Genomic DNA, 26,368 nt, shown 5'->3' on the forward strand with positions numbered 1-26,368 from the left:
AAATGCCTGATGCATTGTTAATTGTTTTGAACTTAATCAATCCATTGACATTGAAAACATATCTTTTATTTTATATCTATTTTATATATGAAATTTTAAACTCGTTTTTTAATTTATAATTTAAAATTAATCAAAACGTGTACAAATAGTAATTAAATCTATTTTTTAAAAATTATTTTTAAATAAATAATGATTAAATAGGTAATAGTTGATACCATTTTTAATCTGCTTATAAAAACATAAAATTTGTAATGCATTAGTATCAATAACAAGTTGATCAAGTTCAAATTTATTTTTAGATTTTATCTATCCATCTCCATCTTCTAAAATCTATATAGACTGTAACTAAAATATTAACTTTTCAATTTTGTTTTCTTAGAAAATTTATAAATTTTAAAAATTTCTTTTTACTACTGTATCAATGCCAATGGATCAATGATTTATTTTTTAAAAAATTTCATCTTATTCAAGAAATATTTATATTATAATCAGGAAAAAATATTCTCAGACATTATAAATGACTGGAAAGGAGTTAACTTTCTGAGGAGAGACTAACTAATACTGTTCTATAGCACCAATTTCAGTGTTGATTTGTTCGTTTGTATTGAAAGCTCAATTTACACACCACAGATAATATGTACAGTATGTAAAACTTAAATCTCTAAATATACTAAATTTTGACTATATATATATATATATGTATATATATTATTTTAAAATCATAATTTATATTTATAATCTTGTAATTGAAACGGGCAGATATAAAGAGCAATTCTACAATAATAATTTGTTTATTAGTAAAATTTGTGATTCTAAAAAGAAAGTAGAAAAGGATCTGTTATGAATTATTTAGAAAAGCACTGTCCAAGATTCTTGTGGAAAAATTCTTAAGTTAATACAGTTGCTTTTTAATGCTAGTTTGAAGATAAGGAATTATACGCTTTATTTATTTTTAATTATAGTATATGAATATAGATGAGGTATTTAGATGATAATATTACATATTAAAGGAACGATCAAATAATTCATTTTTATAATTTGAAGAAATTTAAAAAAAATTACATGTGCTAAAAATATTTTTTTTTAGTTTTTGATTTGCAATATTTCAAATTAAAATATTTTGACTAGAAATGAATACCAAAAATAGTTATAATAGTTTGAGCAAATATATGAGAAACTATGAAATTGGCAATTGAAAGAACACCTTTATGAAAGCAAATAAAAATCTGTTCCTTGGTCCGCATGAAAGACGTAATCATTGACTTCTTGAATTTCCTCATATATGACGAGTGATTTTTAAATATTGTACAGTTTATTGATATTGATGGGATAATCAATGGCTTAAACGTTATCACCCAAATTATCTAGCATTATTCGATGTGTAAGATGACTATCAGCTTGACGAGAAGTGAAACTGAATTGAACACCGAAATCTATGTACAGAACTGATATGCAAAGTAGAAAGAAAGAACAAATATGTTAGAAATGAACAAATGCACTCAGATCACGTACTGTTTTCTGGGCTTGAGTACAAGATGTTTTTGTTTATTTGGACGAATCCATAAAGTCGGTTTCTTTGAGTCATTTGCTTATCGCTGTATATATCCTAAAAGGAATATACAGTATACAATTAAACACTTAAATACATTTAAAAACACGGATATCAATAATGGTTATCCTATTATATATTTTCAAATGGACAAACCTGAATAATAATAATTCATCTAAGATTTTTTGAAAAAGAAAGAAGGAAATTTCGATTTTCTTGTTGGAGGTGGAGCCATCAGCATCGGCATCTGGTTATTGTTTGTTATATGGATCTAGAAAGATAATATCATTAAGAAGACAATTAAGTTTTTTATGTCAAAATAAGTAATTTAGAAAAATCTTTAATAGAAAATAATTCAGACAATAAAAATAGAGAAAAAATAATTTTTCATACTGTGCAAGCAGGCTGCATCCATGGCTCACCATCTATTTGCATTGGAAATCTTTTTTTCGTCCTTAAAATAATTTTTTATTTAAAAATTTGCAAATAACTATACTTTAACACATATACTATTTCTTACCTAATAACTACAGAAGAACATTGGGCTAGACGACGACCCGATGCCCTTAAACCAGCTTTTACTTGACCCACATGCATACAGTTTTCTAATCCAATCACCTCTATAAGCTTATCTCCTATGTCTACATATATGAAATAAAGTTTTAGATAAATTATTTAATTTTCTATATACATGTGTGGTCATACCTTGTACAGCTGCACTCAAGTCTACAGTATTATATCTGTTGTTTGAACTATTTCTATCCTTCTTTTTCCTTTTAGATTTCGATCTTTTTCTGTGACTCGCACTGTCACCCCATAGATTGGAACCACCGTAAATACTTGGAATGTTTAGAACAGCAATCCCTTGCAAAGAAGGTCCATTACCTAAGTCTAATGAAACTCCGTCGCACTATATCAGAAAACGTAAATGAAAATAATTTTCAATCATATTTTGTAAGACATAAATCAGTTTTAGAAGATAGAATGTCAATTATCTTTGCGATTGCTCACGCCGATTTATTTTATTACTAATTTATTTAGTTTAAATTAAAAGAAGATTTCATCATTTGTTTATTATCAGTTTTGTTCTTAACAGAAAATAATTAATTTATCTAATATACAGGTAATAAAATTAAATAGGAAAAATCCAAAATAGAAAATTTATAGCATAGAATAAACAAAAATAAATAGAATTCATAAATAAATCCGAAGTAAAATATAGCATAGAAAAGTGCATTTTTTGTTTGTATTCACTCTCAATTTTAATAGAAAACTTGTGAGATTATCAATCATCATCCTGTTGTAAAGAAAAATATTTTGATTTATTACAGAATTAATAGAGAAATATTTATGATGCACTTTAACAATATACTACCGGAATACATCAGAATAAATAATTAAAATTTCTGGTGATATGTCTAATTATATTTCATATATTAAATTGAAAACTAAATATAAAAAAAAATATGACTCATTGAAAAAACATTTATATTTCAACACTTATTGATCTTTAATTATATTTAGGCCTAAATTAGATTCTGGAGAAATATTATTTATAAAATAATAATTATTATTATTAAATATATCAACAAAATTAGCTTAATTTTTTTTATTTAAAAGAATATTTATAGAGAAAAATCGAATTAAAAATTTTAAATTATTTAACCAAAATAATAAAATAAATATTAAAATACCATAAGGTCGACATCTTCGTGTAAATTTTTGCACGTCGCAAAAAATGTTTCTGACGTTGCAAATTCAAAATACCACATTTTATTCTTCATCCTTAAATAAAAATTTTTGAAATATTTTTGTTTAAATGAGTTTTGAAAATATAATTTTAAAATAATTGCGTAAATTTAAATTTTTATCTTTTCAACTGCAATTTTAAAACAATATTGTAAAACATTAATTTAAAAATTTTTTAAAGCATATTAAAATTTCATACAAATAAAAATGGCATAATCTTAATAAAATAAAAAAATTATTTAAAATTATGTTTAAATTTTATATAAACTTACATACAATACTCAAAACATTTGTATATAAATTATAATCGATTTTTACTATCTAAATTATCAAATAGCGATGGTATATATGCTATCTAAGACCATTTTGATGACTTTAGTGCATTATATTTGCCCTTTTCTTTTTCATTCTTGTCTAAGCATATCAAAATATTTACAGTACGTATAGCAAACGTTTTTCTCAATAAATTTGATGTGACATATATCATATTGTTTTCTTATTTTCACAATAAAATAAAAAAAATCTTCACAACTGTTTTATATTTGTATATCTAGTAATTACAAGCATATACATAAATATATTTATTATTTGCTAAGCTTTTACAGATTCTACGATGCTGTTTTAGCATAAATAAATTGTTTTACAGTATAAAAACGTTTAATTATTGAATAAACAGGAAATCATATAAATTACATTTATAACATCAGTTTACCATTATTTACAAACATTATAAAATCAATTATATAAAAGCTACAAAATTCCTGTAAAAGAAATTGCAAGGTTTTACATTAAAATTTCTTACGTTAAATTTGAATTTATTTTTGTCAATAATTTATAATTTTGTTTATTTCTTAAACTCTAATTTTGAGTCGAGGAATACATCAAATCATTGCAGTAACTTTGTAAACTATATAAAATTTAGCAGGAATAATTAATGTAAAAATATATATGATGCGCTGTAACAAATAGTAAAAAGTAAAAACAAAATGTAATTTTTTTTAGATAATTATAACATTTGCATTTTGCATTTAAGATGGTCTTGATGGCTTCGTTCAACTTACATTTTTGCTTTTTTACCAATATATGTATTCATGTATTAACTTTAAGTAAAATTTTTATGTGTTATATAATATATAAGATTTACCCTTAAAAACCCTGTAAATTTTTCAATTGCTTTTCTATAACGATGACATTATAACGGACAAATTATAATCTATCTTTCGTTTAAATTAAAATTATTATTTAAAAACAGTGGATTAAAGTTTTCCAATGACATAATTACGAAACGTAACATCTATATTTTCTCCTGCATAAATATTGAATTTCTATTTTAAATTTCAAAATAGTGATTCAAAATAAATTTACAGTATATTAATTTTGAAAATGAATTTATTTTATGATTATAAGAATTTATTTTAAGAATTTTAGTTTTATATTCAAATTTCTTTTAAAAAATGTCTATAAATTTGAAAATACAGTATATGAAATAATATCAATATTTACGACTGAAAGTCTTATACAGAATCATTAAAAAATAAGTATTGTAAACAAGCATGTATAACTTTATATATAGCAGCATTTAATATTTTAATAAAGGTGTATCTGCATAAAATTTATGAAGCAAGTTGAACAGCTTTTTGGATATTCATCCGACGGATACAGAACAATATCAGCTCGTTCTTTCTCCATGTATTTTCTTGAATTTAATGCCATGCCTTGGATTTCCATGAAGACAACAACCATCTATTGCTTTTTTTGTGATCCAACTTTACAGCTAACTCCTGTGATTAAATTTACATTATTGTACCACTAACAAGCACTTCTCGTTCAATTAAGATAGAAAATCTGTGATTGAGGGATTCCTCAATGTCGGTACCTTGCTCAACGCTTTCGTTTTTGAATGTTTCTTATTATCATTTACGCATTGCAAGCAGACTGTACTGCTTACTTGGCTGTATGTGTGTTTACTGACTAAATTGCAGATGACTTTACTCAGTAGTAAACTCCATGTCACACGTCATAAGCATTCTCCATTAAAAGGTATGATGTCTCAAATAACTGAAACGAATTCTGACCATTTTCTTGATATGTTTTTTTTTACTTTGTGTCAAAAATAAGCAGTTGCCCCAATTTACCGATGGACGTATTAACCGGAATCCACTGTATATTAATGTTATTTTCATTAAATATTTTTTAAAAAGATGATAAAACATCCTTATATTGTAAATCGAAATTTATAGTTGTAGTTTAGCTTTCATTATTTTTTGATAGTCTTTTAGTATTTTATGAATACAAACATTATTGCAACAAAATAAATAAATAATTCATTTTTTGTAAGTATTTTATGTAGAAAATAAAATAAACAAATTTTTAATTCCGTAACAGAAAAAAAGTAACATATTCTATTCTAAAAATATAATTTTGAAATGATTGTAATACACATAAAATAATTTTCCATAAATTTGAACTTATTTCTAAAACATGTTAAAATTTATGCATTATTTGGAATGATTTTGAGATGATTTGGATAGAATTTAGAATGAGTTGAATGCAAATATAAATAAATAAATATATATTATTATTAATTCTAAATACTGTAAAAATAATTTTTAACTGTAAATATTCCAACCCATTAATTTTATATTTACAGCGAAGTATTTCGATCTCACAAATGGTATATTTTATTACTTTTTAACACACATCTCAATGCAAATGAAAGCTTTTAATAGAAAAGTAGATAATAAAGATGATAAATGTTATAGTTGAATTATTTATTTTCTTCCAAGTAATCCAAATAAATATTTTAATCTCTATTAGTATATTTATACTCGTATTTGCTATCACTATAATTATTAACAGTATCACTTTCCATTTTCTAATATAACTAAAATATTGAATTTTAAAACTTTATATTTAACACAAAATAAGTTTGATAGCATTGTTCATAGGTACAAATAGACAATCGGAAATTAAACGGCTGAATAAAGAGGGAATACCAAGGAGTGTTGATTACATCCGAGGAAAATGGATTGTGGTCGTTTTCTTCCAGTTCAAAATGACTTATGATTGTTCTTTGTCATTACAGTACTAATTCTGGGTTTAATAAATAATGAAATATGGCTATTTTTCTCAGGTATGAGATATTTATACATAATCTCATAGAGAACACACAAGAATCCCATAAATTCAAAAATCAGCTAAAATTATACTATGGTCATTTTCCCCTATTTCCGTCAAGAATTTACAAAGTCCCTACGAATCAGTTAATTTCATATATCATAAATTGTATTTTAAAAATACCTCATTTCCAACCAAATCGTAAATATTTTACAAAATATAAAGTTTTATTATTGTTTAATTATTATGGTTGAAGATAAACATCAATATTTCTTATTGTAAAGAATCATTTTTGAATACTTGCAAAATTGTAAATGTAAAATACCGTATTTTGACAAGTATAAGTCGCTGTCAAGTATAAGACGCACCCCTATTTTGAGACAAAAAATTTAGAAAAACACTGTTTTAATGGGATTGTCTAAAGATACATTTTATTCGTTTTTTTATTCAAGAATATGACGGATGGATGAATCGATACTTTTATTAAACTGAAATAATCGTCATTTCTTAATGTAAACTCGGAGGCCACGTGATGACAGTCGACGGAACATGGCGGCGATGACTCGTGTGTCGCTACTCTGGTAATCTAGATACTCTAGCCATTCGGTCGAGGGACCATATGCTTAACTGACCACTGCACAGGTTGGTCCCTAGAGTGGCCCACTACTGTAGGTAATTTCACTGTAAAAATGGTTACCTGTCGAGTATAAGACGCACCATGATTTTGAGCCCCAAAAAGTAGTAAAAAAAGTGCGACTTATACTCGTCAAAATACGGTATATATTTTAATTTTAATTAATTTCAATTTCTCACTTTATAAAATCTCAGAATATCGTTTATAATTAAAAATTTTAATTAAACATTTAACTGTCACGAATAAACTAAGAAAAAACACTCATATCATATGGCTAAATGTAATGTTATTTTTTATACTGTGTACATATTGTCTAAAATTGTTTTTAATTTTCTTGCTTGCATCTCATGATCAATTTTTAATCTGAAATTTTTATTTTACTTTTATGGAATTTTTATAAAGCAAAACCATTTTTCAACTGACAAATTTACTATTTTGTTCAAACGACGTTCAGCATAAAAAAACATGTTTTGTCAGTTTTTTATGATGTATGGATTTCGCAAGTCTGGGAATTCCCCGAGTGGACATCCATTACGCAAACAAAAATTTTTCTCTTCAATTTCCAATCGACTAAATCCAGTAATAATGAAAATATAAATATTCTTATTCTGGAATCAGTTTATCAATAAGAAGATCACGTTATTTGCAATGTAAGTAATTTTTTAAATTCAATAATGTCAAAGCGTGAGATGCATTATATTTTTCATATATACTTGCATTTCATTAAAAAAAGTTAATAATATAAGATGAAGTTTAGATTATGTTATTAATAAAATTGATAATATTAATTTATTAAAACTGTTTTTTTATAGTAAAAGAAAGATTATCTTTTATTACTTTTTATATTGCACACAAAATTACATTTGTTTTATATTAAATATTACGCATCTAAATGATTGCATTATAAAACAACACATCAAAAAAGTTCTATATTAAATTAACGTGACCTTAAAAAGTAATAAATAACAAATGTGATAGATTTGCGAATTTTATTAAGCATTTCACATTAATAACAATTATAATATATATTATTTATATAAAAGCCTATACCTTATATATCGTGAATAATTTTCTAATATATTTTAAATTTATATAAATTGTAATATTTTTTTCTCTTCTAAATAATGAATAAATTTCATTATTTAGAAGAATTATCTATTAAGTTATTGAATAAGATAACATTAAATTGTTTAAATTGTCTCAAAATAAGTACATTTATTTTCGAAAGTAGTTTGATTTAGTTTTATTAAATAAGCAACTACAATTACATTGATTATAAGTCCTGTAAACAATATTTGTGCATCAAAATCAGAGATGCATAAACATTTATGCTTGAAGTGAGATTTGAATTCGTAAACACTATAATTTAACTGTTTAAATACCAAATAAACGATTATATATGGCATATATTAAATATCTATCAAATCACTGGATCAGATTATAAAATTTAATATAATATTTTCAGTAATATGTATTATATTTTACTTTAAATTCCTGAACTTTAACGAAACGTGGCGTAAATTGAGAGAAATTCTACGAAGGAAAGAAAATCTTTGTATAAATTAAAAATTTTCTTACAGGTTAAAGCTTTGTAAATATCGGTCAATAATGTCGACAGTGTCAGCAATTAAGTTGAGTGGGAAGAACATATTCAGAAGATAATAATTTATCCTGTACTAAAGATACGATTAACATGGCATCGGGTAATTTGGACAATATTAATTAATATTTAATTTGAAAGTAGGGTCTAATATTGTTAATGCAACTTTCTTTTTCTAAACTATATACAATAAAGCTTCAAATTGGGCGTATTAAACATCCAATTTCATATAGTAAGCAAAGAAAGACTGATATTTCTATTTTCTGAAATCTCAATATAATGTATTTAACAATATATTTAAAAAGAATGTGTAAAAGGAGTGAAAATAATATTTTGAGTATCTGGGAAGAGCAAAACAGTGGTATTAGTACAAAAAACATCAAGTCGTTTTATATTACATTTACGTTTATCAACTACTGTATTAGGCTTGTTAGTTTTTTGTAATTGGAAGTATTCCATTCAGAATCTACAAAATATAATGATAAGTGGCAGACTATCTTTATTGTAGTCCGTAATAAGTTTTTGTTTTCGATTCGAGTTCATTTTCCTATCCTGCTTCTAAATTTATGTTAGAATTTTACTGTATTCCATTGAATGTACAGTACAATGTATATTTAATATAGTAACAACAGGGTGATTCTAAATATATGCGAAAAAATTATACGAAGTGATTCTTCGAATAATTTCAACCGTAAATGTGCATATGAACATATGTTCACAACGGCATAGTTGTAATAACTTGAAAATGACGACCGCAGCTGTAATACAGGATTTTATCCTCCACCGCATTGATTAGTTTGCGCGTTCATAAATACTAGGGAGTGTGTCGAATTATTTCACAGGATGTAACGATGTGATTAGAGGTTCTGTAAAGGTGGGCCCCTTGAGCAAAAAGATGCAGAATGTAGGTTAAGGTGGATTGGCCATGTAGAGTGAAGAAGTGACAATTATATTGGAAAAAAGATCGGAAAACTGGTAGTAAAAGGAAAGGGGAAAAGAGGAAGACCAAAGATGCGTTGGAAAGATAAGGTGAAAGCAGACTTGAACCAGAGGGGACTTAAGAGAAAAGTCCTTGATAGGGAGAAATGGAAAAAAACGTATTAGAGAAGGAAACGCCGACCCCATATAGGCTAAACATGGGAAAAGGCGAGGATGAAGAAGAAGAAGGAGATGTAACGATGCGATTCTGTAATTCGTCACCATTTTCAATGGGACCACATATTAAACATCCTGTAGCTATGAAACTATGCTGTTTTGAAAATATGCATTTTATAATTGAAATCATTCGAAGAATCTGCCTCCTTAAAATTTTCACATACCTGTATATGTGATACAGATTTTACAATTTGTAGTTTTTTTTTTCTTTTTATATATAGACTCCAATTTTGAATGAACGATAAAAATCACTTTATTACTTAACTACAGGTATTAAGAAACAAACTATCTTCCTGAAGCATCTGTATAATTTCACTGTTATTACATATTTTTCATTCTAGATACAGTATTTGCAATTAATATTATACTATTGATAAGTTAATAAATCAATTAATAACATTGAAAGGTTCTATCATAATATCAAATTGTAATTTTTTTGTTTTTATTTTATTTTTTATTTGTCAATAATTCTGATAAAAGTCATATTCAATTTGTTTCTTTATCTATTTAAAAAAATAACTCAAAAATTTTTCTGATTGTTGTATATAATCACTAGACAACTCCAACTTATAATTATTATAAATGTAACTGATTATCGATTTTAAAAAGATACATTAAACAGTTCAATTCAATTACATTCTCAAACATTTTAGTTTCATACTGTGTTAAAAAGAAATGATTTCGTTTTAGTGTTGTATGCAGTAAATATTTTCTAATTACAAATTGTTTGCATCATTTTAATAAACGCTTGCGGCATTTTCAATAATAAATGAGGCTATTAACCAAATATGTGTCATTTTTGCAGAGTCCATTAATATATATGACATATCACATATATTATATAAATACAAAAGTGTGTATTTATGGAAGATTAAACCGATTTGATAAGATAATAAATAAATGTATTTAAATGTAAATTACTATAAAATATAAATTTGTAAACAGATTCAATTATATATTAAAAAGCTTCTTGCCTGTATTATTAATTTAAAAAAGAGTTAATTATAACTAATGAACCAGGCTTGTTATACTCCTAGCGATTTAATTAACTTTTCCCAAAATGAATTGTTGAATGATTTTGGTCTTGATAATACATCAAGACAAAAATACCCATAATTGCGATTGAAAAAGTGAAAAGAATTGATATAAAAAGTTTTAAAACAATCCAAAATGATGACAAATATTAAAAAATAGAAATTATGCTAGATAGCCTACAGATATGGTGAAGACAGAAGAAAAGAAAATAACCACAACCATAAAGAAGACAAAAAGGACTCTATTTCCATGGTTTTTTCCTGGACTTGTGTAGAATTGTAGTGTTACAGACCTAGACATAACTTATAATTCTAATAATAATTTGTAATTACTGTACTTCTGAGTTAAATTGTAATGTCGTATGTTTCTGTGTATATACTGTCTTCTTGGACCTTGTTTATTAATAAGACTTATTATACTAGTATAGTTTCTGATTAGCAGATATTTTGTCTGATTACGGATATTTTGTCTTGACATCTTAGTCAAGACAAAATATCCGTATTTTCACCACGTAGATAGTATACACACAGAAATGTACAACAACAAGAACATAGAGGTAAAAAGAAATGTAATGGCGTATGTAAGATGTTGGCGATAGTCAGCATAGACTCTGTTTTTTGATGTTATCTAATTGAAAAGGCCTAAAAGTTAATTAATTAAATACGATAAGAGTATATATAATAAGCCTGGTTCATTAGTTATAATTAACTATGTTTTTTGAAAATGCTTCAATTATATTGAAAAAATTAAATATTCCATACTTTCGATTATTAAATATAAGAGGTGTTCAATAAATAACCAGTCAAACGCAACAGCTAAAAAAGAAACAATTTATTTTAACAATAATTGCCCTGATTGTTAAGGAACTTATCCCATTGTGACACCAGCCGAGTTATGCCCCATTCGAAGAAGGAAGCAGGACACTAGCGAGGCCAATGTCGTACAACATCTTGCGCTTCAGTGTGTGAGGAAAATCATCTGCCTTTAAGTGCCCATTGAGTTCCCTAAAACATGGAAGTCTCAGGGTAACAGGTCAGGACTATAGGGAGGGTGCTCGAATACCTCCCTATGAAACTGCTGTAGCAGATCCGCTGTCATGTTGGCTGTGTAAGGACGCGCATCTCATTGTCATGCAGCAAGATGACCCCATTCTTGAGTTTTCCTAGACGCCTGCATCGAATTTGTGTGCGTTATGAGCGCAAAGTGTTGCAATAGGATGTTGCATTGATGGTACTGCCACGCTGCATAAACTGAACAAACAGAGTCTCTGATGTCAAAAAAACAGGATGAGCATCATCTTCCCTGCCGATGGTCACACGCTTTTGCTCTTTTTGTGTGGAATGTATGTTTCAACTGCATGCTGGCATGAATCGGCTCCGGATCGTAACGAAAACACCATGTCTCATCCATGGGCGTAGCTAGAGTTTTGTTATGGGGGGCCTAGTAGAGGCCAACCTGACACAAAATTGAATTATTTCAAATTATTGTTCATTATTGGGCACCGAGCAAGCCGTTCACCTTTTTTTAGTATTCAAAACTTTTATTTTAGCTTTAGGTTTTTACAAATCGACTCAACACTTTTTCGGCTGTGATTTCCTGGGGAGGGCATCAGGTTCCCTGGGAGGGGCCGTGCCCACCCAGGCTCCCCCCTCGCTACGCCCATGGTCTCATCTCTCGTTACAATGCAATGAAGAAAACAATTACCATGCGAAGCGAAACGCGTCAGATGCTCCAATGACAAGCTTATCTGGTTGCTGGTATGTTCTTCAGTGAATGAATGTGGCACCCACTGTGCACACACTTTCCTGAAATGCAATATTTTGTGTACAATACTGCACAGTACCGATACTCAGGTCTATTGCAGCTGCAATGTCACGGACCGTTATCTGTCTGTTCGCTAGCACCAAGCCTTCCACTACTTGCACATTCTGCGGTGTGGCTACATGCTGCGGACGTCCTCCGTCGTTGGTCATCCTTCATGCTTGAACGTCCTTCCCGAAATTTTTTGGCCCATAGCTTCACCTAGGCAAGGCTTAGGGTGTATGGACCATACATCTGATGCATTCGCTGATGAATTTCAGTGGGTCCATGACCTTCCGCAACAAGGAAATTGAGTCTTCCATTGTCCAACAAAATCACTCGAACAAATGGCTGAGGCTACGGATGTTTGCCTTATATGGGGGTGTCACTTTGGTGCACTGTGCATTCGCATGCAAATTTTCTGCTTAGAGCTGCGTTCATCGGCTTGTTATTTATTGAGTACACCTTATAATATAAAGATACCACAACGAAGGCTGAATTATCAAGAAATGAATCATTTACGCACACGAAATTATTTGAATTTGCTAAATTGTAGTTATTTTTCTTTCAAGAAGTTAGTAAATACCAATACTTGAAAACTAATTTGAATATTTATTCGATAAAACGAAGTACTATCACTAAAACTAATATTAATTAATTTTTAAATATACAAAGATGTAATTCAACTCAGAGTCAATATTTCAGGCAACTAGGTTCAAAACTAAGTCTAAAATCTTATATAAAGATTTTTCAAAATCTGATTCGTTTTGAGGTGTGGCTTGCCTGTGCCATTTTCAAATTTCCCGCTAAAGTACTAACACTAGAGTTGGCACTTCTTAAGTAATTTTGAATTTTTTTTTTACTTTTGTCAAGTGATTTAGTTAAATAAATGTTTTCCAAATAGGCTCTATTGTATTAATTGTAAACAAAGCCTTATACACGTTAAGATTTTGCATTATCCATCCGTTTTACAGTTTAAAAAAACAGTTAGAACGCAAGTTTTCCAATGTAAATTTACATTGAATAACATTTCGATATTTTACAAACTTAAACTGAATAATTTACAAGAACTGTTCAGAATGTCTTACTCAGACGAGGAGGCATAATCGTATACAATAACCAGCGACTCGCACACATCGATTAGCATGTATTAATCGATTAGCATGTACAGTACGTATTGGTAGCATAGGAATGGAAAACAAACGGAGGCATCTTTTTGATGGAAAGTTTAAAATTAGTTATCGATATGATATTTTGGAGGCACATCTCGAAAACAAAATGGATTTTGAAAAGCTTTATATGGGATTTTAAGCTTACTTTTTACTTAAAACCAATCCCTAAAATATTGGCATCGAGTTCAGTTACACTCTGTATTAATATTGCATTACAAAGAAAACAGATAGGCTATTACTCTATTTTAACGAATTTTAGAAGACTGTTCTATTTGTTAAAACAAATTAACCTTATACATGTATATTTGATAGTGATTAATTAATAATCCATTATTCTTTATAGATTACTGTACCAATGTTTGAGAAACACTCCATTCAGATGTATTCTTATTCTCTCAATCATATTCAATGGAAAAGTCTTTTATTTATTCAAGAATTAAAAAATAAAAAAAACTTTAGCCTATTTAAAACAATTTCTGTACTCTGTCATTTATAGAGTAAACAAATAAATAAAGAGCTATTATTTAAATTTTTCTATTTGTTTATGCACTGTACTGCTGCTAAAAATGTAATATTTTTAAAAAATTGATTATATTTTATTGATTCATTTGAGGAATGCTATTATTTATATTTACAGCGTATTACAGCGTATTTGCAGGCTTAATTTGTGGCCATTTTTATTTATTTAACATTCATTTATAGCTGCATTTATTATTAAAATTGCTAATTGCATTATCTAAATTCATTGCATCGTTCAATGATACAATCAAATAAAAGCATACACAACAAAAGAAAATAGTCGCAGAACTTTATAAATTGTTTAATTTATTTTAAAAAATCTATTATTCTTTTGTAATATTTTCAATTTATTTAATCTTTCCATCAATTTCGTTCAAGAACCGAAAAAGAAATTGATAAAATACAATTTACGTATTATTTCATTTTAATTAAAGTTTAAAATAGATTTTTTCATATTACTTATTGTTAGTAAAATACAGAATTTTCTGCGTATGTAAATCGAAGATTTTAATTTAATAAAAGAAAAAAAAAATGATGAATTATCCGACATAATATTTAATCTTTTGCCGTCAAAATAATATAATAGAATTTAAATATTTTTATATATGTTATAAATAACTTTTTGACGAAAAAGATAATAAAACACATAAAATTTAACTATGAATAAATCTATACATAAGAATTAATTGTTTTTCCTCTACGTCCTTACTCTTTATCAATTTCTGTTTGTATCCTTGTCTACTTGGACCTTGTTTAGTAATGAAGATGATAATAAAGATATTTTGTTTTGACTTTTTGATTAAGATTTCCTCTATTTGCTAATTGGAAACTAAGCCAGTATAACGAGTCCTATTGCTAAACAAGGTCTAAGTAGATAAGGATACAAAACAGGAATCTGTAAATAAGGATGTTATATAATGCAAAAATTATATTGTTTCCTGATTCTATAACAATCAAAATATGATATAACAAGAAATATAAATTATAGGTAATAACAGAAATTTCGTCATAAACAGGTTTCAAATATACAGAAATTTTTAGTTCGAGATATTAAAATTTATGGGATTAAAAATGTATTAATAAATCTATTAACTTAGAAATTTTCGAAACAATCTTCATATTATTTTAAAAATTTTCGAACGAAGTCGAGATTATAATAAAAGAAAATACAAGAACATCTACTGCCAGATCTTAATTGAACAACGAGTACTGTAATTAACGACAGAAAATAAGTTTCTTCATGAATTTGAATAGATTAAATAGAAGTTAGATAAATATGAGAGTAAAAAAACAAAATAATATATGTTAGTGTGTTAATAAAATAATTTCTTTTATGATGATCTTAAACATTTTTATACTTTAATTCATTTTGAAAGTAAACTAACCTCGAATACCAAACATGATCTGTGAGTTTTGTGTTATAATATGAATAAAACAAAAAGATTCCATAAACAGTCCGGCCATAAATAAATCTACATTTAAATTAAAATATTAATATTATCAATGAAATATACTATTTTAAAAATTTCAAAAAAATCCGTTCAGTCTACTTTTCTATAATATAAATTGAAATTGTAAGCTTATTCGTTAATATGAATTAGAAAACTTGTGAAAATTTTGGATNTATCCTTGTCTACTTGGACCTTGTTTAGTAATGAAGATGATAATAAAGATATTTTGTTTTGACTTTTTGATTAAGATTTCCTCTATTTGCTAATTGGAAACTAAGCCAGTATAACGAGTCCTATTGCTAAACAAGGTCTAAGTAGATAAGGATACAAAACAGGAATCTGTAAATAAGGATGTTATATAATGCAAAAATTATATTGTTTCCTGATTCTATAACAATCAAAATATGATATAACAAGAAATATAAATTATAGGTAATAACAGAAATTTCGTCATAAACAGGTTTCAAATATACAGAAATTTTTAGTTCGAGATATTAAAATTTATGGGATTAAAAATGTATTAATAAATCTATTAACTTAGAAATTTTCGAAACAATCTTCATATTATTTTAAAAATTTTCGAACGAAGTCGAGATTATAATAAAAGAAAATACAAGAACATCTACTGTCAGATCTTAATTGAACAACGAGTACTGTAATTAACGACAGAAAATAAGTTTCTTCATGAATTTGAATAGATTAAATAGAAGTTAGATAAATGTGAGAGTAAAAAAACAAAATAATATATGTTAGTGTGTTAATAAAATAATTTCTTTTATGATGATCTTAAACATTTTTATACTTTAATTCATTTTGAAAGTAAACTAACCTCGAATACCAAACATAATCTGTGAGTTTTGTGTTATAATATGAATAAAACAAAAAGATTCCATAAACAGTCCGGCTATAAATAAATCTACATTTAAATTAAAATATTAATATTATCAATGAAATATACTATTTTAAAAATTTCAAAAAAATCCGTTCAGTCTACTTTTCTATAATATAAATTGAAATTGTAAGCTTATTCGTTAATATGAATTAGAAAACTTGTGAAAATTTTTGATCTTAATGCAAACAAATTAAAGACGAGATTGATTCTTCAGCTTAATATTTTTTCTATTCCTTATTATAGAAAAGCTGAATTTAATGAGTAATTATAGTGTTTTTCACATACCGGATATTTGAAAAACATTATTCTGAAGAAGTCGCCATTCGGCTTTTTCATAATCAGTTTAATTTTAAAGTAAATATAATTTTCATATCTGTTATTATAAATTAATCAATTATTTTCTTTATACTTTGAAATTTTACACAAATATGATATATAGTTGATAACTCCAAGTGGAAGGAAAGAATAGAGACGAATTTTCAAGTTAACGAAATTATCATTACTTTAATATTTCAATGTTGTGATACAAACAATAAATTAGACTTAAATCGCTATATTTTTATTAGTTCATAGGTTTGAACACATACAAAATAAAATATTAATTAATACTAATTGTGAAAAAAGTTTGTCATACGAGCGTAACGTCGATAATTTACGATTTCCCACTTGAAAATATCTTAGATATGATTGGTCGATTCGAAAACATCTTGAGTGCGTTACCTGGTAAAGCGGATCTAGTAAGCTGGCTAAGCAAACCAATGATAATTCGTTTTAAATAAAACGGCTGTGAAATTTATATATTTATTACCATAATTATAAGGAGCGCATTACCAGGCATCGCGCTTCTTATTTCACATTTGACTAGCTTCTAGAAATCCCCTTTGAAAATTTAAAACAATATAAAATTTGATCTTTTAATTCACGTTTAGGAACAAATATGTTACTTCAAGCGTGAAATGCCCTTAAAATTTTTTAAAACATTTTTGTCCTGATTTTGTAAGCTCTAATGTATCAATTAATTTTGTATATTTTTTCAAGTTTAGGGCTATTTAATTAAATATTTGATTTGAAGATGGTCTTAATGTGGGTTTAGTGCGACCACTTGAAAATGTAACAAAAGAAACATGAAGTAAATTCATTAGAATCTTATAGTTCGAGATATCCAAATGTTCTCTCGTAACAGTTTTGTTTTAGAAACACGAAATGCATTGATTTAAATTGAAGCTAAAATAAAATTCGACTTAGCGAGAATCAACTATACAATGTAAATGACGACAAGAAAGAATATTTTAACAATACAAAATTCATTAAAAAATTTGTATTTACCACAGGATGGATACAAGTTAGGATGCATCTATCCGTCTATATATTGTAAATATGCATGGATAATGAGTGATAGATAACGATTAATATTCAGTACTGTACTTTTAAATGAATATATATACAACATTTGTCTTATTTTAAAGATGTTAATTAAGCTTGTGTAAACTAACTTTTATACTAATTCTATTGACTTAAACTGAAGTACTTGTTAAGTTTTTAAAATTAAGGCTCGATTTAAAGTAATACGAGTACATAGTAAAACATACACAAGAAAAATTTGTTTTAATTTATTTGAATAAGATGCATTCAAATACAAAGGCCTACTAATTTATAAAATATATAACAATTTAATAAAATAAAATACCTGCTATTAAACTTTTCAGGATGTTTCTCTCTTTCTAAATGAAACTTGATAGCAATAGAAGCATCCTGCAATAAACAATTCCTAATCAGAGATAAAAATAATTGAAAATAATTAAATTTTATTCTATTATTTAATTTTAATTAAGAAGTTGAACTTTCTGCTGTTAAAAATTTCTTTTATTTACAAATTTAAATGAAAATACAACTATCGATAATTAAAATGTTTAAGATTTCTTTAAATCAATATGTTAAAAATCTGATTATTTGTAAAAAATGTAATTAATATTTAATTCGCAAAATCTTAATTTTAAACATGATTTTCATTGACAGGCTGACAATAATTTTAAAACAACAAATAAATTAAACTGAATTAAATTTAGGCCTATACATCTAAACTTCGATTCAGCGCTAGCATTTGTTTTCCCTGGAATTGGCACTAAATCGAGTGTGGCACTAAGGCGAAAAACTCCAAACAATACAAATTATATATAAACTAATGAAGTCTTTCAGTTTAAGAGTTTAAAAATCGTCGAATTTGATGAGAACAATGACATTTTTAAAATGCAAACTAGTACAGTATATTTTATTAATTCACAATACAGACTGAAAGGTTAATATATGTGGGAACGATTATTTCACGAGTATTCTTTAGCGCTTTACGAGGGTGTCACTATTTATGAGAATGCTATTTCGAAGTTTGAAGTATTTATTTATTTTATAAATATTGTTTTATTAAAACATTTTATTGCAAAATATTAAAACAGAAAAACTAACCACTCCAACAGAGAAATAATTATTGAAAATGGTACAAGGAATAGGATCTCCTCTAACATCGATATTGTTAACAGTATTAATATCTATTTTCCATCTATCTAACATGGCAGGCACTGACTTTTCTACTTGTTTTAGGATTTTGTGAAGGCTTTCATTTTCGTATCCTAAAAATAATGATATAAATTAAAAGAAATTAATTTTGACTACTCTTTGCGGTGGTTCCGTAGTGTAGTGGTTATCACGTTCGCTTTACACGCGAAAGGTCCCCGGTTCGATCCCGGGCGGAACCACGTTTGCTTTTTGTCTTATCGGTTTCAATTGGTTTATTTTATTAAATATTCAAGTAAAACAGTTCTTATTTGTGATTTGAGTTTAAAAATTTAATTTAATTCTAATTATCTAATGAATTGTTACTATAATGAATAAGTTATTATAATAAAAGATTGTTTAACACACTAACAATATATATAATATAAATAGTAATACAATATGGTAGGAATCAAAGTAAAAATATATATCGGATTTAATGTCAATAAATATTTTCATATCGGTATTATCCAATGTTAATTGGCATTAGAGATTGCTCTTAAAAACTTTTATTTGTAAATTTAATATAATTTACAAATAAGATTGCATTTTTATATTTCTTTTTCGCTTATTTATTTCTTGTATTATAATTTACAATAATTCTTTAGTATTTTTATTAATACACTTTCAAAATAAAAATATTATTATTGAAAAAGGAAAAAAGCAATCAATCATGGATCTATCCATAACTTGTTACATCTGAAAAATCCTTGTCAGATGCCAATAAACGATATTTGTTTAAGCTTTATGTCTTTATGTCCTAACATCATACAAGCGAATTTTCTTTCCAATCTTTGCTATCTTCGATCAGAAAACATTTGCCACCAAAAATTTTCTTTGATTTAGGGAAAAAGTAAATGGCAATCTGATTTTCTGAAATTTTGGAGTATATTAATTTTAATTGAATACTATTGTGATAATATAAGAGATACGATCTGTGAATCTATAACTAAGGAATGACTAATAAAATATTTACTATATTCAATGATATATCAATTTTTTTACATTTTTTGGATTTAGGGCACCCGGAAACTGCGAAAAATGCAATAAATTCGATTNATTATAAAAAATAATCACGACAAAATTTCTGCATTTTTATCGGATAGAAAACAGCTTAAAATAATTATTATGTTAATAATAATGTTTAATTAGCATATTAATAACAAACACGAAAAAATAGTTAACTAAACAAGTTAGAGATTTGAATAGATTAAAAGTACGATAGTGAAGTTTGACAAGAATTTTTATTAAAATTTTCATACAAAATATTGTCACGCTTTATCAAAGTTTCTTAATTTTGATTTTTAAATACGTTTAAAAGGAATAATTCATGAAGTAATTGTAGTAATTTAAATTTTAATCATTCTTCCAATTTTATATAGTTTTGTTTTTATTTATAAAATTCATAACTTTACATACCAAATTTTTATTACATACAAAATTATTATTCATTACAATATCCCAAATAATATTTCGTTTACTTATTCTCAAGTAATATTTGTTTAATATTCCTGTATTTTGGAAGTTACAACAATCCATTAACATAATTTCCTTCAACTATTTGTTATGAATGTTGTTTACTGTGATAAGCAATTGTACGATAATGTTGTTTATAACAGAGAAGAATGTATCGAGTTAGAAAGTATGCTCATATTAACTGTCAACATGAATATAACTCATGTTTAACGTGTTCATCTGCCTATCAGATATATTTTATATAGTAATAAATAACATAAATCATCAAATAAGATTTATGAAGAATTTTATAGCTTTAAAATTTTACTTNGAATATTATTGTTTAGAAAACATAGCATAACTACTTTAATCTTTACAATTTCTTATAATACAATAGTTTGAAGCTAGAAATAAGATAATCAACATAAATAAAATTAATTTATTAGTTTATGCAAATTTTAGAAATTTCTAATTATTGTAAATTATTTTCAACATATGAAACAAAAGTTTACATGTTATTAGTTTGTTTCTAAACAAATTTAAAGTGATTATATGCACTAAATGGTTGCCATTAATTAAAATAATAGCACAGTTTTGAAATTCATATATAATCTGCATTAAATAAAATAAAGGAATATGTAGTAATTTTATATATTTTTACCGTCAATTAGATTCGTAAATATTTTATTAAATTTTTGTTTTAAAAATAACCATACATTTATTATTTATTTATGATATTATATATTATATTCTAATAAAGCACAAAATAACTTGATAAAAATTCTTATATGTATAAAATTACTGTGTATAGAATAAAATACAATATGTGTATATATAAGTTTTAATACAAATTAATGAAAACTTTAAAAAAAACGAAGTTTTATACCTGAAGATTTGAAATTTTTTATAAAATTTTCATATAATCGGTAAAGTATTTATTATAATTTTACAATTTGAAACTTCTTAATAAATATATAAATTGAATTTTACCATCATATTTCATTAAAGCTAATTTTTTTCAAAATCTTTGACAAGTTTCGATGAAGTTAAATGTATTATATCCCGAAGCGATACATGATAAAATGAGTATTTAAAATTGGAAAATAATAAACTTTTAATTAGTAAACCACACATTATACAGTATTTTAAAAATTGATATTAATAACATTTAGGACGAGCTTGCATTAGTATGAATGGATTAAAAAAAAAAAAAACTAGAAATCCGACTTTAAATTAAAACTTCTAATATCATTTTTTGAAATAAATTTTAAATTACTTTTTATAAAAATCATAGTTATGAAGTTATAATAATAAATCATAACACATCATTGTGATAAATGACAATTTGTTGTACATTATAAGTGATCTTCATTTTTCTTTCTGTTTTAGATAGCATGATTTGGTCAACATTAATTAATGAGAGATTCAAACTCAATGTTGCCGTTTCAAAATTACATAAATGTATACATAGATCTGCATACAAATATATATATATATATATTTGTATGCAGATCTATGTATACATTTATATATATACATATACATATATGTTACCGCTAAAGCTCGAAATCCGTTAATGTGCGCATTACCTAGCTAATCTGCAGATTAACTAGGGTGATCCGTTAAAGCTGCGAAAATTGTTCCATTTCTCAAATTACCTAGGTAATTTGCAGATTATCTAGGTAATCTGCAAATTACCTACTAGGCACTCGGTAAAGTGAAAATAAGATTTTTGCTGGAACAACAGCAACGTTTCTGTACGCTTAAATTAACATAATGTTATTTATTTAATTTTCAATATCTAAAGAATCAAGTTAATACAATCAACAAATTAGTTGATTGAATCAATCATCAATCAATTAAAAAAACTTTAATACAAAAATCAAACGGTTTAAAATATTACTACAATTAGGGAAATGAATTTGCAAAACATATGATAAAATTGTACTTACTTATTAGTGCAATCTAAAGATTGGTGACACTTTGAATTACGTAGCAATTGGTTTTTGCGACAAGCACGCCTATTTGTGGTACATTTAGATTTGCAGTCACATTTTCTGAAACCCTGCCCAGTACCAAGGGATTGTTTTATTGCTGTTTGACGTAAAGATATTTCTACAGCAGGGACATCCATCTTCTTTCGTTAAAAATCTCTCTTTGCAAACACTGAATTCAGATTTTGCATACAATTGTTTTAAAATACCTGTTTTAGTATCAAGTTTATAAAAGCCATCCTCTGTTTTACTAAGAACCACAGCTAAAATTGAACGTGCATCAGTTTTTGCTCTGTCTTCTTCGGGTACTTTAATTCTCACAGCGAAACCTTCATCGACGTTTGGGTGCTTTGCATTAGAAACTGCTAACATTTTCTTTGCTTGCTTTTCTAAACATTTCTTGGCTTCATCACGCTGTATTTTCTGATCCATATTCTTTTTACAGATGATGCACAATACATTCTTACCATACCCTTCCTCTTTAGGATCTACTTCACCACAAACTGCGTGAACAAACATATTACACGATTTACACTTGTGAGCACTTGATGCTGCTTTTGAGCAAACAATACAGACTATGTCTTGTATAGTGCTCTTTACAGGCTCCGTACGAAACTGTGATGGCGATTCTGCTGAAGTTGAGAGTAACTCAGTGATGACTTCTTCAACTTGCAGAGGCGATTCCTTGGAGGTGCAGGGTAACTGAATATTCTTCGTGACTGCATCATCAATCAACGGTATAGAAGGCAGTTTAAGATTACTATCGGTAAATTCTTGTATTTCTATAGGTGATTCTGTAGAAGCGGGGGATAACGGAATGTCCTCTTGAGTAAGATTTGACTGTGATCTCATAATCACAGTCTCTTGTGAATCTTCTAATTTTTCAAGGTCTTCTTCAGTTTTTATCGAATGTCAAACAATTCTCCGGCATGGACAAACTTTTTCAAACCTTTCTCGCGCATCTGACAACGGCTCAATGAGTTTTTCACAGCCTCGTACAGTCAACACATCACACCTTTGAATTATTTGATAATCTCGAGATGATTCTTTCTTCTTGGAAACTTTTATTTGCTTTACATCTTCAATTATGGAATCATACTTTGGTTTGTTATTAAAACACTACGTATTATATTTTAAATCTTCGCTAAAGAGGTTTGCGAAGAATCTTTTCTTGATTTTACTCACCAATTCGGTGCTTGCTTGCATTCTAGGATTTAAATTTATCTACGTAAAAAGAAGGAGTGGGGAAAGGAAGTGAAAGAAACAAACTTTTGAACTTTAACGATACGGAAGCCGTTAATGTGCAGATTACCTAGATACTCTGCAAATTACCTAGGTAATTTGAGAAATTGAACAATTTTCGCAGCTTTAACGGATCACCCTAGTTAATCTGCAGATTAGCTAGGTAATGTACACATTAACGGATTTCGAGCTTTAGCGGTAACATATATAATTACAATAAATCCAAAGCTGAAAGTTTCAGTTTATACTATTAATGGTAGGGTTATCATCTTCCACAGACTGATATAAACTGAAGTAACACAAACCCCATCCCAGGGCTTAGGTGTCCCTCAGATATTTTTGTGTTATGCAAGAAGTTCTAAAATAGCAAATTTTTGTTAATCAAATGTCGTAAAGTCCGTTAAATAAAGTTTCTCTAGATATTTCGTCATCCAAGGAATATGACACCCAATCACAATTGGTACAACTTTTTTGCTTTTGTTTCACAGTCGTGTTATCTCAATTACTAAATCTCGGTATTTATTTAGTTTTCCTTGGTCTTTTTCAATACTCCTTGAATCTCCTGGGATTACAAAGTCATTTAAATAAATCTTTTCTTTTTTAGCTTCTGTGATGTCAGGTGCATTATGATCCACGCGTTTGTCAGCTTGTAGTCTAAAATACCAAATAATCTAGTTCATTTTCAATCACATTATGTTCATACCAATATCTTGCTACTTTGATATTGTACTTTTTGCACAGAGATCGGTGTATCATTTGGGCAATCTTATTGTGCCTCTTTTCGTATTTATATAAATATATAGATTGTAGATGTATGTATATATTTACGTAATTTGAAAATTGCAACATTTAATTTCAAACATTGTTATAATGGTTTAGTTTAATAGAATTATACTGTTATTATAATATAGCCTAAATATATGATTATATTTTTATTAATATTTATTTCATAAATTCACACTAAAGTTTTATTACAATGATGATTTTTAAATTTAGTAACAAATGAATAATATTAAGATTATATATACTCAATCTTACAGTACAAGCTGACATTTATTTAAAAATTGTTCTGATGCTTGAAATAATAAAATATTAAAATATTAAAATATTTTAATATTTTAAAAATATTAAAATATTTTTTAATATTTTAAAAAATTAAGACATTTTTTTCATAATTTAGAATTTTTATGTTTGTCACACTATATAATTTTATAGGGAAAATATTATTTTCAAATAATAGAAATAGAAAACGGTCCTAAAATATATTATGTTAATCAAAGTTTTTTTAATATTTAATAATTAGTTTAATTAGTATGCATTTATCAATTATGAAATTAGGTGGAAATTTAAATGTGTTTTGCAAATTCATAAACTTCAGAAGAAACAGAACAGAGTTATGTGACCTTTATACGTACTAAATATTCTGAAAGTGTGTTTATCCTCTAATTCTTTGCAGATATTGCAGATATAATTATCCAGACTCATAATTTATTTGAAGAAATAAATGGCAAATTTACCTGAACATCATATTTTTATAAAATGATTGTATTTTTAATATTATTAAAATATTAATGCGATATATATTAAATACATATTATAATATATATAATACAGTAAACCTCCGCTAATTCGGACTTTCGTAAATCGGACAACATTCACCTCCTGTCAGTCCGATTATAAATTTTTAATACCGTTTTCAGTGAAAATATTGCAAATAGCATATTTTGCCTCCATTTGGCACCGTCTACAATATAGTCCAGTTATATCGTTGTGGATTTATTGTATTTACAATATTAATGTATGTAACATCTTTTTGAGATCTTATTAATTAAGATATAGTAAATATATTTATTACGAAATATAAATATGAATTTTATAAGGAAAATAAATAAAAATTGCTGACAGTAGGAACATACACACACTAAAATCTTTCGTGGCATCTGTTTTGGGTTACTCATTCCTTTCAAAAATTGTTCTGATGTTTGAAAATGTCCGTGCATAACGAAGAACCTTTTCTTCATTCGACTGGAACGTTCTGCATCCGGATGTTGAATTTATCTTCTTGTTCGTATTGTGTACGGAAGAGGTTCTTTTTTAATTATGAAAATTGCAAAATTATATTCCCTCACTAGAGAACATGAAAGCACGATCTGCATATAAAATACAGTTAAGGAGATAGTTATATTCAATGTCCGAACGCGATAAGTGTGTTCCAGTCGCGTTAAGAGCGAATACACACACAATAAGATTCGTATTTATTGTGCATAGAACTTCTCAGGGCGGGCCCACGAGGGACAACAGGGGCTTGAGTCCTCCCCATTGACACAAAAAAACACAATTAAAATGAATTTATTCTAACTTCAAAACGTTATTTTTAAAAATATTTATAGTGGTAAATATAGTTTATCGGATTATCCGCAATACAATCGTCTTGCACGTGTTAATAAAAGACCCTTA

General features: G+C 26.8%; 1 protein-coding gene and 1 non-coding gene across 2 annotated transcripts; one reads left to right on the forward strand and one right to left on the reverse strand.

Annotated features, from left to right (window-relative positions):
* Positions 1–261: 261 nt before the first annotated feature.
* Positions 262–25,439, reverse strand: LOC111626618 (diacylglycerol kinase beta-like). Its single transcript, XM_023370065.1, has 10 exons — positions 25,429–25,439; positions 24,462–24,565; positions 19,134–19,297; positions 18,361–18,425; positions 3,244–3,334; positions 2,255–2,459; positions 2,070–2,190; positions 1,943–2,003; positions 1,706–1,820; positions 262–1,606 (listed from the first exon to the last, which is right to left on the reverse strand). The coding sequence occupies exons 1-9, from the start codon at positions 25,437–25,439 to the stop codon at positions 1,725–1,727; spliced, it is 918 nt and encodes a 305-aa protein (XP_023225833.1). The 3' UTR covers positions 262–1,606; positions 1,706–1,724.
* Trnav-uac lies at positions 19,351–19,423 on the forward strand. Its single transcript has one exon. It is a non-coding gene; the product is annotated as a tRNA-Val (tRNA).
* Positions 25,440–26,368: the final 929 nt, after the last annotated feature.

This window comes from Centruroides sculpturatus, unplaced genomic scaffold, assembly GCF_000671375.1.
Source record: "Centruroides sculpturatus isolate CEXI.00-Female unplaced genomic scaffold, Cexi_2.0 scaffold362, whole genome shotgun sequence".
Lineage (NCBI taxonomy): Eukaryota > Metazoa > Arthropoda > Arachnida > Scorpiones > Buthidae > Centruroides > Centruroides sculpturatus.